At 38.5% G+C, this 14,228-nt stretch overlaps 2 protein-coding genes across 3 annotated transcripts in view; one reads left to right on the plus strand and one right to left on the minus strand.

The window, feature by feature from the left end:
- LOC106883315 (RNA-binding motif protein, X-linked 2) overlaps positions 1-8,564 on the minus strand; it is a 27,199-nt gene extending 18,635 nt beyond the window's left edge. The window contains exon 1 of one of the 2 annotated variants that reach the window (XM_014934278.2): positions 8,476-8,564. In XM_014934278.2, coding sequence (XP_014789764.1) covers positions 8,476-8,480 — 5 coding nt within the window. In that variant the 5' untranslated portion in view covers positions 8,481-8,564. Of the gene's footprint in view, positions 1-8,245; positions 8,314-8,475 lie in introns of those variants that run through there. The other variant, XM_014934277.2, reaches the window with a different exon arrangement.
- Positions 8,492-14,228, plus strand: part of LOC106883314 (glutamate-rich protein 6) — a 16,817-nt gene continuing 11,080 nt past the window's right edge. Inside the window, exons 1-5 of the mRNA XM_052976822.1 lie at positions 8,492-8,595; positions 10,690-10,818; positions 12,220-12,335; positions 12,790-12,845; positions 13,626-13,718. Of these exons, the coding sequence (XP_052832782.1) occupies positions 10,715-10,818; positions 12,220-12,335; positions 12,790-12,845; positions 13,626-13,718 (369 nt within the window). The 5' untranslated portion in view covers positions 8,492-8,595; positions 10,690-10,714. The remainder of the gene's footprint in view (positions 8,596-10,689; positions 10,819-12,219; positions 12,336-12,789; positions 12,846-13,625; positions 13,719-14,228) is intronic.

Here is a 14,228-nt window from a genome sequence, read left to right on the forward strand (position 1 = left end):
CGGTCCGTAGTCATCGCCTCGGTGAGGCCCAATGTACGAAGGTCTTGCCTCACCACCTCAGCCCAGGTCTTCCTGGGCCTACCTCTTCCACGGGTTCCCTCAACTGTTAGGGTGTGGCACTTTTTCACGCAGCTATCCTCCTCCATTCTCACCACATGTCCATACCAGCGCAATCGTCTCTCTTGCACGCCACAACTGATGTTGATGATGATAAATCCTTACGTATGTGTGTGTATAGAGTACGTTTCTAGAAATAAGTAACTTGCACGTTATTGATTGAAGACAAGAAGTAGATTTACCTTTAAACAAACACTTGCATTTTAATACTATTACACCTTATCAGAATACCTGGTTATCAGATAACATTACTGGACAATGCTCTCAAGCTGCTGGTTTCTGATTGGATAACGTCATCAGAATAATGGGCTCCTGGTAGGTATTGTGAGCGTTCTCACTAGTGTAAGACACTGATACAAAAATGAGTTACTAAGCAAACAGTTGGTAGATAGAACATGGGATTAGAAGAATACTAAACGGAGAGTTATGAGATGAGAAAGAACAAATCCACTGAATGATCCTCATCAACATCATTTAATGCTTGCTGTCCATGCTGGCATGGGTTGGATGATTTGACAACTGCTTTGGCATGGTTTCTATGGCTGTATGCTCTTCCTAACACCAACCACTTTACAGAATGTACTGGGTATATTTTTTTGTGACACCAACACTAGTGAGGTTGCCTTGCAATATGCAAAAACCAAAGGGACTAAAGGCGCCCCCTATCACTGGAGGAAGGATGTAATGATTTTCGGTACAGTGATGAGAGAAACAGGTTTATAGCAGAATAAGATGAGGTGGTGGGAGTAAAGGTAGACACAATTGGTGGAAGGAGTATGTAAGGGACAAGGGATTAGTGAGAAGGGGAATCCAGGGCTATTTCACATAAAGGTACAAATGGAAGGTGTGTGTGGTGGAAGAGATGATGATATCTCTCAGACAAGATGACAAAGGACTGAGATACCTGGCACCTTGCTGTACTCAAGGAGACTCATCCTTCACAGCAGATGCACTTAGGCCAAAACCCCTGGTGAAGAAGATAGGCCTGCTAGAGTTTTGTACCGGTGCCATGTAGAAAGCACATGTTGCTGGTGCAGTGTCACATTAAAAGCCCACCCAGAACACATTGGAAAGTGGTTGGCATTAGGAAGGGCATCCAGCCATGGAAACCAAGCCAAATCAGACTAGAACTTGGTGCAGCTCTCCATGTTGCTAGCTCTGGTCCAACCGCCCAACCCATGCCAGCATGGAAAACTGATGTTATAGGATGATGATGATAATCAAGAGTCACCAAAGGTAGAGGTGTGGAAGGTCTCGGGATTAGACCTGAAGGGGAGAGGACAGTGAGAAAAAGGCAGAAGGGAGGGAGAGAGAGAGAGTGTGGTGGTTGGCTTGTGAGCAAGTGTCGCAGGTAGTATTAAGTTGTGACAAGAGACATAAACAATGACAGGCTGAAAGTGATTATTAACCCTTTAGCATTCAGATTACTCTGTCAAATGTAATGCTAATTTATTCACATTGTTTTGAATTAATCATGTATCACCTCATAGCTTCAAGGTTTTGATGATATGATTATTCATTTTTTAAAATGACATTATAGGGCAGGTTTGAGAGGTTGGGTCTGGTTGGTTTGAACATTAAACAGGTAGAATGTTCTTGTTGGATACGGCCAGTTTAAATGCTAAAGGATTGAAGTAAAGAGATGGATGAAGATGGGGAAGGCCTAGTGAAGGAAAGTGGATGTAGTGATTGGGGGTGGTATAAGGGTGAATATTCATAAGTGGTGGAAAGATAAGATATGGAGGGGTATGAGAGATAGTGAGAATACACACTCCACCCCACTTTGCACAACCAGTTATCTCCCCCACCCATTAGAACCACTCTCTTTTAAAAGCCATCCTTTGTTTTCAATATTGTCTTTTCCCAATTTATTCTCCATTGATTATCATGTTCTATATCTCCAGTTATCTCTCCCTCTCCTCTGAGCTACACTTTAAGATGGCTTTACCCCATCTTCAATCCTCTCTTTTACTTCCTAACATTCTCATCCCACATCTGCTGTCAACGGCTTCCTCCCATGCACTATAGTCATCCCTGCATACTTCTGACATCCATCTCTGTCACTGTACACCTCACTCTTTCTCGCCCACACCCACTCTCTCACCTTGCACACCATCTCCCTATTTTGAGCTACGTACAGGTTTATTATATTGCTGCTCTCTACCTTTCCTGCACTACCACTTATCAATTCCAACTTCCTGGATCACTCCTGTTTCCTTCACTTTTCCTGTTCCATACTGATATTTACCATTCACTACATTCACCTTTACACCCATCTCTAACCACCTGTTACTTTCTTCTAATGAACATACCCACCTACCCTCCCTGACTTTTTTGGTATTCTCTCATACTCACCTTGTATTTTTACAGTACATTCTGACACCTTGTCAGCACCATCATTGTCGTCTTTCCTGCAACTCTGACCCACCCTTAATACAGGATAGCTATGTATCTCCTCTACAGCAAGATACTTGTGCCTGTCACGTTACACTTTAGCTTTTCAATTCGTGGCATAAAGCCACCTCCCACTTCATTGCAACCCCACTCAATTGGGGTGGGTGGGAGATCTTTGTCTTGCAAGTTTCTTGACAGCCTCACTAGTGCCAGTGCTATGAAAAAAAAAGCACCCAGTATAGCCTCTAAAGTGACTGGCATTAGGAAAGGCATCCAGTCATACCAAAACAAACACTGAAGTTTGATGCAGTCCTCTAGCTCTTTGGATCTTGTCAAACCATCCAACCCATGCCAGCATGGAAGACAGATGTTAAACAATGATGATGATAGGCTTCCTACAGTTTCAGTCCACGAAGCATTGGTTAGCCCAGGAACTGTAACAGAAGACACTTGCCTGAGGTACAGTGTAGTGGGACTGAACCTGAAACTACATAGTTATGAAGCGAACTTCTTAACCACACAGCCATGCCCAATTCGCTAAATATAGATCAATGAAATAAGAGTTCGGCAGATTACTAAGTTTGATAAATATCAACAAAAAAGCAATGAAAGCAATGCCCCAGTATGGCAGAGGCCAATGATTAAGATCAGCAAAAAAAAAAAAAAACGCCTTTTTTTTTTGGTAACAGTATCTATACATCATGATTTAATATTTAATCCTTGTCCACCCTGCTGGGTGGTTGGTGTTAGGAAGAGCATCCAGCTGTAAAAACTGTGCCAAAACAAACACAGAAGTCTGGTGTAGGCTCCTGTCAGACCCTCCAACTCATGCCAGCATGGAAGGCGGATGTTAAACGATGATGATGCAAGAAGGCATTTTGGAATGACATTCTCAGTATCTCTTCTAGTTTTTGTCAAAACCCAACCCGTGATGTCTGTTGTCCCTCATTGCTATTCCATGACCAGGACACATATTTAATTCACAGTTCCACACAACCCTGCAGTTCCTTTCTCCCAGACTGGTGAAATTAACACGGCTCATGTTGAGTTGCAACATGTGTAAGCCAGTGTCCACAGGGAAAACATGGGCAGAGCATATCCACATGACACTGCCACCAATTCCAACTCCAACTCAGAGCTGGCAAATCAACAAAGGAAGCTCTATGTGGTTGTTCAACTAGATACAAAAAAAATAGCAACCAAATTACTCACAAATCACACCTGATTATCCACCATCTTGAGAAAAGGAAGGATACATTGTACAGTTTAGCTCTAGATATATAAAGATAAGATGGTCACAGCTGGAATGCTTCTAATGTAGGTCTACAGGGTGGGTGCTAACTCAGAGCTAAATAACTAAGAGCTGCTCTTAATCAGAAGAGTTTTATCATTACAAAAGGTTGTCTCTGTCCATATAAACTCTTTCTCTCTCTTCAGCCTTTGGACTGCAGCCATGGTGGGGCATCACTTTCAAGGGATCTTTTTAGCTTGGTGCTTATTTCATTGTCCTTAATTTACTAAACAGTCCTGAGTATGACTGCATCTGGTAGCAGGGCCCAGGCTTGGAAGTCCTAGGGTTGTTCAGGAGTGTGGGACCATCTCTTAGTTACTATTGTTCCCATGTCAACTCTGACTCAGAGTGGTAGCACTTCTCAGGGTCACAGTTATGGGTTAATTAGCATATTAGGGTTTTGCCTACCTATGCATGTGAAGACTGCACCTGGCAGACTCTGCAGAAGATACCTTCATGGTTCAGTACAGAAGAAGGCAGCTGCAGCAATGCATGGCGGAGTGCAGAGAGCAAGATGAGACAAGTAAGACATCTTTGTCATCCACAGCATCCAACTCCATCCCTAATTGTCTTGACCTGGTCTTACCACTGGATTGAAGATGCTCATGGATGAGTGAGTGAGGTTGATGGTGTGCAACTCTTTTCTTTAAACAAAGTTACTACATAAGTCATCTTTGAAGGCCATGTCCCATCATTGCAGAGCCCAGTGATTGAGACCAGTAAAAAAAATACTTCTGTCTTCGTAACAGTAACTGCTACGTGTCATGATTTTAATGATATTTAACCAGGTGTGGCTGTATGGTAAGAAGCCTGCTTCCCAACCACATGGTCCCAGATTCAGTTCCATTGTGTGGCACCCTGGGTAAGTGTTTTCTATTATAGCCTCGGGTTGACTAAAGCCTTGTGAGTGGATTTGGTAGATGGAAACTGAAAGAAGCCCATCATATATATCTAGATGTGTCTTTCTATTTGTCCCTCCACCACCGCTTGACAACTAGTGTTGGTGTGTTTGCGTTGTCGTAACTTAGCAGTTCGGCGAAAAGAGACCAGCAGAATAAGTACCAGGCTTAAAAAATAAGTACTGGGGTCGATTCAATTGACTAAAAATTCAAGGTGGTGCCCCAGCATGGTTGCAGTCTAATGACTGAAACAAGTAAAAGATAAAAAGATCCCAATGAAAGAAGGCCTTTTGAACTGATGTTTTCAGTACCTCTTCTAGTTTTTGCTGAAATCCACCTAGTCCCCCATTGCTATTCCATTATCAGGGCACATATTTAACTCATGGTTCCACCCAATTATTATGTAACTCATGTCGAGCTGACCCATCTGTAAGTCAGTGTCCATGGGGAAAACATGGGCAGAGTATCTCTGCATGACACTGCCTCCAACTCAGAACAGGCAAATCAACAAAAGAACCCCAGCAGACTAATCGTCCCAATAGAAATTATCCTGCCCTCACTCATCAACAATCTACGTTGCAGGTCACCTTGTTACCTGACTGATAAATGGTAACCAACCAATTTAATATCTGTCCTATGCCTTTATTCTGTGAAACCTCTACTAAGTCCCTTCGTTCATCATTTTGTCATACGAAATATCACATGTAGCAAAGAAACGCTGAGTAGCGACAAAGTGAATATCAATCAACATTGAATGACTGAATTCAATACATGACATGTATTGAAAATTGCTTCTCCTGTTTGTTAACCTAAACGTATATATTTATAGTAGCCAGTCTTGAATATGTTCCAATTCTATGCTGCTGAGAGGAGGAATTAATGTTATGTATACTGTTTATATTAGTCGGACTGATGCCTTCGTCTTGAATGTTACTTTCACTCCGCTTTGGCTGTTGTATGCTCCAGCCTCCATCAGGTGTCTTGTACTGAACTTGGTTGTTGTACGGGAATTTCAAACCCAACCCTTTACAGCGAGCAGAATGAGAACAGTGTATCCTGCAGATCAAATAAAGGGGTTAAGTTCAAAATTCCAATACAACAACCGGGTTCAACACAAGACACCAGAAGACTGGAGTGTACAACAGCTGAAACAGAGTGAAGGTAACTAACAATCAAGTTGAGGACACCAGTCCGACTAATATAAACAGTATCCTTGATCATATTATTTAGCACCAAATCAGCGCCGTTCAAGCAGATCAAAGGCTTTCCAGCCATGACCACTATGTCTTGATTTCGGGATTAGTGCATCTATGACTAAATTATCCGATATTTTCTTTTCCTTTTCTAAAGTGGTAGGGTGTGATTTGAAAGAGATTTTGGCTGCTATATCTAGCAGGATAAGTGACCACAGTGGCTCTCTTCAGTTAGCTTGCTTCTCTTGCTTTAGTTCACTTATCTGTAAAAAAAGACTTTCTTCCCAAAAAAGTTTTGTCTTTGTCACAATATTTTTTTTAACAAATATCAAATTCCACTCCCTGACTTTGATTTTTGAGGGAGGTTAACAAAAATTTTAATGTTATTCTAGGTTTCCAGTTGTTTAAAATGTTCTCAAGTCGACAGTATCAAATTGATATCATCCACTAATTTTTCTTCACCTTTCCATAACTCCTTTTTTTTTTTTTTTTTAAAAAAGGATAAGCTTTAAAATTTATTTTGCTGAGGAGGCTTTCAAGATTTTTTGGTTGATTGTTGCTATACATTGGTTCCAAGCCAAACTTGATTGAGCAAATCTCTGATACAGGTGATTCCAGACATGATCACACCATCTTTTTTAAACATTGGGGTGCAACGTATTTTTTCTTCTTTCTATTTTTTAAACATGTAGTGTGTGATTTGAAGTAAATTTAACTGCTGTTTCTAACATATTGAGTGACTGCATAAAAGATCCTTCGCTTGGCAAGTTTATTTTTTCAGTTATTTCATTCTGTATCATCTCCGATTGAGCAGATCTGATTCAAGGCGCTCCAACCACGAACATCCCACCTATTTGGTATATCAGGGACTACATTGTCTAATGTACCGTTCCTTTGACTGATTGGTGGTAATAATTTGAGGGAAATTTACTTGCTATTTCTAGTAGGTCAAGTGACTGCGTCGAAGCTCTCAAGATAATGCCCGTTTTCAGATAAACAATTTTCAATTTCTCTGGTCGTTGATTAAAAAAAATTTTTTTTTTAAATTTATTTAAACTGTGCAATGTAGTTAATAAACAATATTATTTATCCCAAAAGGCTATCCTCACGTTAAGTCGTTTATTTCTTTGAAGGTCTTTCTGTTTCAAGTTTTGCTTTGGTGACGCCAGTTTGTCATTTTATATGAAGGTAATACGAACTGAAAACTTCGGTCAAATCCACATATCAAAAGAATCTGATCATATATCTCTGATCGTATCAAGGTAGTTTATATATTTTTTTCTCTCCTGTTCGATGACTACAAATCTATTTTTTCCTTCTTCTTCAATAAGAGTATATTTCATATTTCTTTTAAAATAAAATCTTATAAATTTTCTATATGTATAAATATATTCTTGAAATAGTGAAATGCAATACAAAATATTTTTCATCTATTGTTTCAAATTAAGACTGAGTAATTAATAAAATAAACTTTAAAATTTGTGTAAGTATATATATATATATTTTCAAAACGTAATTGTCCGTCTCATTTCTTTTTGATTCACACGAAGAAAATAATGCTTAGATATATATTTTTGCTTCTTAAAAAAAAAAAAAAATACGGTTGGACAATTACCTATATTTATGCATATACATGTGTGTGTTTGTGTGCGTTTATATATACATATATATATATTTCAATGACATTTTCTTCGTCAGCATTTAATAACGAAGTAGAAAAACAATATTTTTGTTTTTATCCAGGTTTCCCATTATTTTTCGACACAAATGTATAATATATATATATATATATTTATATATATAAATTCACACATACACATATATATATATGCGTATGTGTGATGTGTGTATGTATCGACGTGTGAATGTTGGACAGCAAAGAGAGAGAGCGATTGGCGTTTTAAAAGGTCGCTTCAATTATTCAAACATGAAACAAATAAATCCGAGTAGTTTTAGAACATTTTTTGTAATATTATATTTCTTCGCTTTGTCTTATTTTTCGCATTCGAACAAATAGGTTATGGACAAAAATTCAAATTTTGGAAAAAAAAAAGCTTTTTTATGGATTGGACGACGGAGATTTGAAGTGAGTATCGCAAAGAGTTGAAACGGAATCTTTAGCTTAGTTCTTCCTTCCCATGTGCCGCTTGTTTGTCGGTGTTAAAAGTGCTTACACGGTAGGGAGGCTTACCAAATATCAAACTAATACAGCTTTCACATTAGAAGAGAGAGAGGGAAGTAAAATAAAATCTCAGCGAAACTTGTTAAGAATGCTAAATCAAATATAAATGGCTCGTTCGTGGCTACGACAATGAGAAAATAATATAATAAACATTTTGTAATAAACTCACGTTAACGGATTCATCGTTTGGCCGCCATTTGCTAACAACAACTTACCGACTTCCGGAAGAAGAATAACAAAAACTTTTTTTTTTTTCAACATTTCAAACATAAATTGTATAATAATACTTATTAGTAAACATATTGAATACGATTAATTGAAAAAACAATCCTGTAAGTCATATTAATATTCCAACAAACAAACATACAAAATTTTGAATGAAAGCAATGTCGTAATAACCTCATCTGGTTTTACGGTAAGCATCACCGTTACCCATGGCAGCAACAAATACAATAATGGACAGGCACCACTTATACAACAAGCATTGAATTTGATCCTGAGTAGTGTAGTAATTTAGCGGTAAGTAACCTCTCATATCACGCGGAAAATTGGCGTTTGATTCCCTGCCAAGGAGGTGTCTGAAGCTTTGAGTCAACCAAGAAGCCTTTACGATATCTTATTGTCCATTCTACTATATTTCATTCACATCTTGGATGGCATTAGGGCTATAAAATCGACTTACTACTTGACTGCTAATTTTATTTTGCCAACTACCAGAAGAATAGAGTGACGTAACCAAACAGAAGGTATTGTCTTCAACGCTCTCATGCTTCTGGTAGTACCTCGGCTGTTCTTGATCCGCTAGTAATAGCAACTGAATCTCCTTAAAATTACACAATACTGTCTTTGAAATGAAAAAAGGTAAAAATACAACATACCTACACAACTGTGCCCCAGATCAACTCTCATCTAGCATAACTTATGGTTAAAGCCTTTCCAGCCGTGATCATCCCGTCTTGTGTGGTGTATATTTTGGACTACATTATCCAATGTATTTTTTGCCTACCTACGCAAGTGTGTTCCCCACCGATTTTGTTTCCTCATAACTTCTAGAAAATGGATATTTCTTTAATGCAAATTTTTTATAAATATGCTTCAGATAGTGCAGATTCTGATAATATCGGAATTTGTTGTGAAAAAATTCATCCGAGGGTGGGGAGGGGAGTTTCTGAAAATTCACGAAAATCAGCTTTGTTTTCTCCTAACTTTCAGAAAAATGGTTATTTTCTCTTGTGAAATTTTCTACAAATACCATTACGATGGTATTATATTACGATTATATCAGAATTTAATATGAGAAAAAAAGAAAAAAAAAAGAAAAGAAAATGATAGGCTCGCACACATACATCTTTGACACATCAAAAATGAAACTTGAAATATCGAAAAAGTTGTAATGTGTGTCAATATGCATCGCGAACTTTTTTTTTTTCATATCGAATTCCAATATAATCATAATCGACACCCTCATCGTGGTAAGAAGCTTGTTTCCCAATCACAGGGCAAGTGTCTTCTGCTATAGCCTCAGGCCTTGTGAATGGATTTGGTAGAAGGAAACTGAAAGAAACTCGCCGTATCTATATGTGTATATTTATGTGTGTGTTTTTGTGTTTGCTCCTGCCCGACCGCTTGCTTGACAACCTGCGTTTATTTGTTTATGTCCCCTATGTTAGCGGTTCAACAAAAAGAGGACAATAAAATAAGCAATGGGATCCATTTATGTAGCACCTGCATGTGTGTAATTTGTGTGGCGCTGGCACCTGAAAAGGACAAGCCTGTATGTATGGATGACAGCGATTTGACTTCGCTCGACGTGCCCAGCCATAGAAATCAAATCTAAGTACAAGTGTAAGCATCAGAGATTAATTATACTACGAGAAGCATCTAAACTCCGAGGTTGTACAATAACAACAACAATCATGAGCATCTACGCTTTAAGACTACAGTGGCTGTTGGTAAGAAGTTTACTTCCCAACCACATGGTTCCAGGTTCAATCCCACTGTGTGACAACTTAGGCACGTGTCTTCTGCTTTAGCCCCAGACTGACTAAAACTTTTTGGGTGGATTTGGTAGACAGAAACTGAACGAAGCCTGTCATATATATGTATATATCATCATCATCATCATCATCATCATCATTTAACATCAGCTTTCCATGTTGCTTGGGTTGGATGGTTTGACAGGAGCTGACCAGGCAGAAGACTGCACAAGGGTTCAGTGTCTGTTTTAGTATGTTTTTTTGTTTTTGTTTTTTACAGCTGGATGTCCTTCCTAACACCAATCATATATATACATATATATATATATATATATATCTCATGTATGTATATGCATATACGTGTGTTACAGCTGCCTTGACATTTCCTGATACTTGTAAGTGAGTGTCACCGTGATGCAAGTGGTGTCCTTTGTTCCAAATCTTCCTTGAAAACATGTCTGGTGATGAGAAATTCTTCCTTACTAGGAAAGAGATGAGGATTGGTAACTGGAAGGATATCCAGCCAGAGAAAAATTCACCTCAACATAATTCTATCCAACCTATGCAAGCGTAGAAAAGTGGATTTTAAAACGATGACAGTGGTGATGACAATTTCATGCTTTTCTTATATTTTCAGTATTAAAGATTGCATATCATAAATAATGGATATTAGCAGCAATTGTTCCAGTGAAGCAGACGCCATACAAGAGGAACTGGTGGAGATGGAAGATTCTGATGATGCTCAGAGTAATGAAGAGAAATCTATGTGAGTTCATTTGTAAAATTGATATTTATTTTTGAATTCATTAGTTTTATTCTGTGAAGTTTAGCATTATTGATTTTATTTGTGTACTTCGTTAGTAAAATGGTTAATGTTGTTATGAAATAGTCTCTGAGAGCCTTTGTATGATAATGCTGGTTTCAAATTTTGGCACAAGGTTAGCAATTTGGGGAAGCAGGTGTAAGTCGATTACATTGACCTACCCCACCCCATCCCCCACTCAGTGCTCAACAGGTACTTAAACACCAAAAGGATGAAAGGCAAAGTCAACCCCAGTGGCATTTGAACTCAGAATGCTGTTGTTGTTGGCACTCCGTCGCTTATGATGTCGAGAGTTCCAGTTGATCCGATCAACGGAACAGCCTGCTTGTGAAATTAACGTGCAAGTGGCTGAGCACTCCACAGACACGTGTACCTTTAACATAGTTCTCGGGGATATTCAGCGTGACACAGTGTGACAAGGCTGGCCCTTTGAATGACAGGCACAACAGAAACAGGAAGAAAGAGTGAGAGAAAGTTGTGGTGGAAGAGTACAGCAGGGTTCACCACTACCCCCTGCCGGAGCCTCGTGGAGCTTTAGGTGTTTTCGCTCGATAAACACTCACAACGCCCGGTCTGGGAATGGAAACCGCGATCCTATGACCGCGAGTCCGCTGCCCTAACCACTGGGCCATTGTGCCTCCACTCTCAGAATGCAAACACTAACAAAATACTATTAAGCATTTTGCTAATGTTTCTGCCAGCTTGCTATCTTTGTAAATGACATTGGCTTCAAATTTTGGCGCAAGGGGAGGGGTAAGTCAGTTACAGTGTTCAACCGGTACTTATTTTATTGACCCTGAAAGGACAAAAGGCAAAGTCGACCTTAGCAGAATTGATACTCAGATCATAAAAATGGATGAAACACTGTGAAGCATTATTTCCAACATGCTAATGATTCTGCCAGCTCACCACCTTTATATAATAATATTGACAAAACTTCATCACAATGGCTAGGGTTTTCTTTTGTGAAACAGAAAATATTTATATATTTTAATTCATTCTTAATATAAAAACCATGTCAAAGCAAGCAGTCCTTGACTCTATCAAATCCTGTCAAACTGTTGCACCCATGCCAGCCTGGAACATGGATATTAAACGTCAATATATATAGGTGAAGAAAGTTTGGGAAAATAGTTATTGTACAATTGATTATTAAAAAGAAAAAAAAATTCCATATAATATCCCAAGGGGTTTAATTCAAGCTGTAAAGGATTTGAGAAAGGATTATGTTGCATTATGACACTAATCAGTCGACTCTGTTTTTCTGATAGATGGCTTTTTCAAGTTCATATGATGATGTTGATGATTATTATGACTTATTTATTATTGATCTACCTATTGTAGTAGTCTGGCCCCAGGGAGCCCAGAGAGTTCAATGGATGAAGGAGAAAAGGAAGATCTGCTGGATTTGGAACCCAGTTCAGCAACAGATGAGAATATTCTAGCATCTGCCAGAGAAAGTTAGTATCGGAATTTTTATTTCTTCTTCATTGATTGGGTCTAGCACAGTGATGTATGGCCCTTGGGGGGGGGGGTCCAGAAAAGGCTTTTGTTGCTAAAATTTATGTGCAATAAATTGGTTATGTTTCTATGATACACAAAAAGTTTTAACAATTTTTTAAAATGCAATTCCTAATAATATTTGATTACAAAAATATAATAAGATTTCTTCAAACATTGCTTGCCTATCCCTACTTAGAATGAGGAAGAATTGGATAATATAGTTTTACATAGTAAAAACAAAAAAACCTGGGTAACCGTGGATGGAATATCTGTGAATAAAGGTCTGTTTAATCATCATTCACTCGTGGCTGATCTGGGGCTAAGCTACTGGACAACATTAATAATAATACTAACATTTAGCTTGAGTAATTCATGACATAAACACACCATTTCATCACTGTAATTTTTCAGGTGGGAATTTTGAAAGTGAAATGCAACAATCCTTCAACACTGTGATGTCTGATGAGGTAAAATTTCTTTTCCTTAAAAATATACTTATTATCTTAAAACCCTCCTCCTACTCCTCATCACCATCATCGTCGTCGTCATCATTATTAGCATCTACCTTCCATATTGGTATAGTTGGACAGTTTGACAGGAGCTGGCAAGCTAGACAACTGCACCAAACTCTACCATCTGCTTTGGAAGGGCATCCAGCCATAGAAAACCAGCCTCAACAAATTTCATCTGAACCATGCAAGAATGGAAAAGTGGATATTAGATGATGATGATTATGATGATGATGCAATAGTCATAGCTGCAGGCATGGCTGTGTGGTTCTGGGTTCAGTCCCACTGTGTGGCACCTTGGGTAAGTGTCTTCTACTTTAGCCTCGGGGTGAACAAAGCTTTGTGAGTGTATTTGGTAGACAGAAACTGAAAAGAAGCTTGTCGTATTATGTGTGTGTGCATGTGTGTGTCTTTGTGTCTGTGTGTGTCCACAACGTCCGCTAGACAACTGGTATTGGTGTGTTTATGTCTCTGTAACCTGGAGGTTTGGCAAAAATAAGTACCAGGCTTAACCAAACAATAAATACTGGGGGTCGATTCATTCAACTAAAAATGGTGGTGCCCCAGCATGGCCACAGTTTAATGACTGAAACAAGTAAAAGATAAAAGATTGAAATGCTGTGGCCTGGAAATACTCCAAATAATAATCTGTTAATACTTTTGGACAATTTTAGGGAATCTTAACTAAGATTAAAAGATTAGATTTATCAACTCTTTATTTTTTATTTTTCCATTCAGTGTTCAGAAATGAAAACCAATAGCTACCCAAATATGGTTTTTGAGGAAACAACTCCATCACTTCTTAATGTGGCTCTTCCACAAATTCTACAGGTAAATGCAAAAATTAAGTGGAAACTAATTTCTAACAGTAATCATAATTATCACCATAATCACCACCACCACAATCGCTTCCACCACTAACAACACCACAATCACCGTTACCACCGCCATTAATTTATTGAACTAGCTGCAGTATGCTATTTATGCAAATCAGATTTTCCGATTTAGTGAAGTCTCTAATTATAGTGACTTCATATACACCATCTCTATGGACAGCTAACAGACCATTTCTTGTCCCCAGAAGGACCAAAACTGGTTGGATCAATCTCTCTTTTCCTACTCCTGAAGAGGTTGTATAGATACTTTTTTTTACATTTGCCTGCTGTGTCCAATTACATACTCTTGATTACTACCGATGGCCAATTTTTCTCTCAACACATTTGCACTTTGTTAGATATGTAGCCTGACATGGCTGCCGGTGAGATCTCATCCAATATGGTGCTGACTGCTTGTGCTGCTACAAATACATGACTTCTCCATCTGGATATATATATATATATA

This window comes from Octopus bimaculoides, chromosome 25 (assembly GCF_001194135.2).
Source record: "Octopus bimaculoides isolate UCB-OBI-ISO-001 chromosome 25, ASM119413v2, whole genome shotgun sequence".
NCBI classification, from domain to species: domain Eukaryota; kingdom Metazoa; phylum Mollusca; class Cephalopoda; order Octopoda; family Octopodidae; genus Octopus; species Octopus bimaculoides.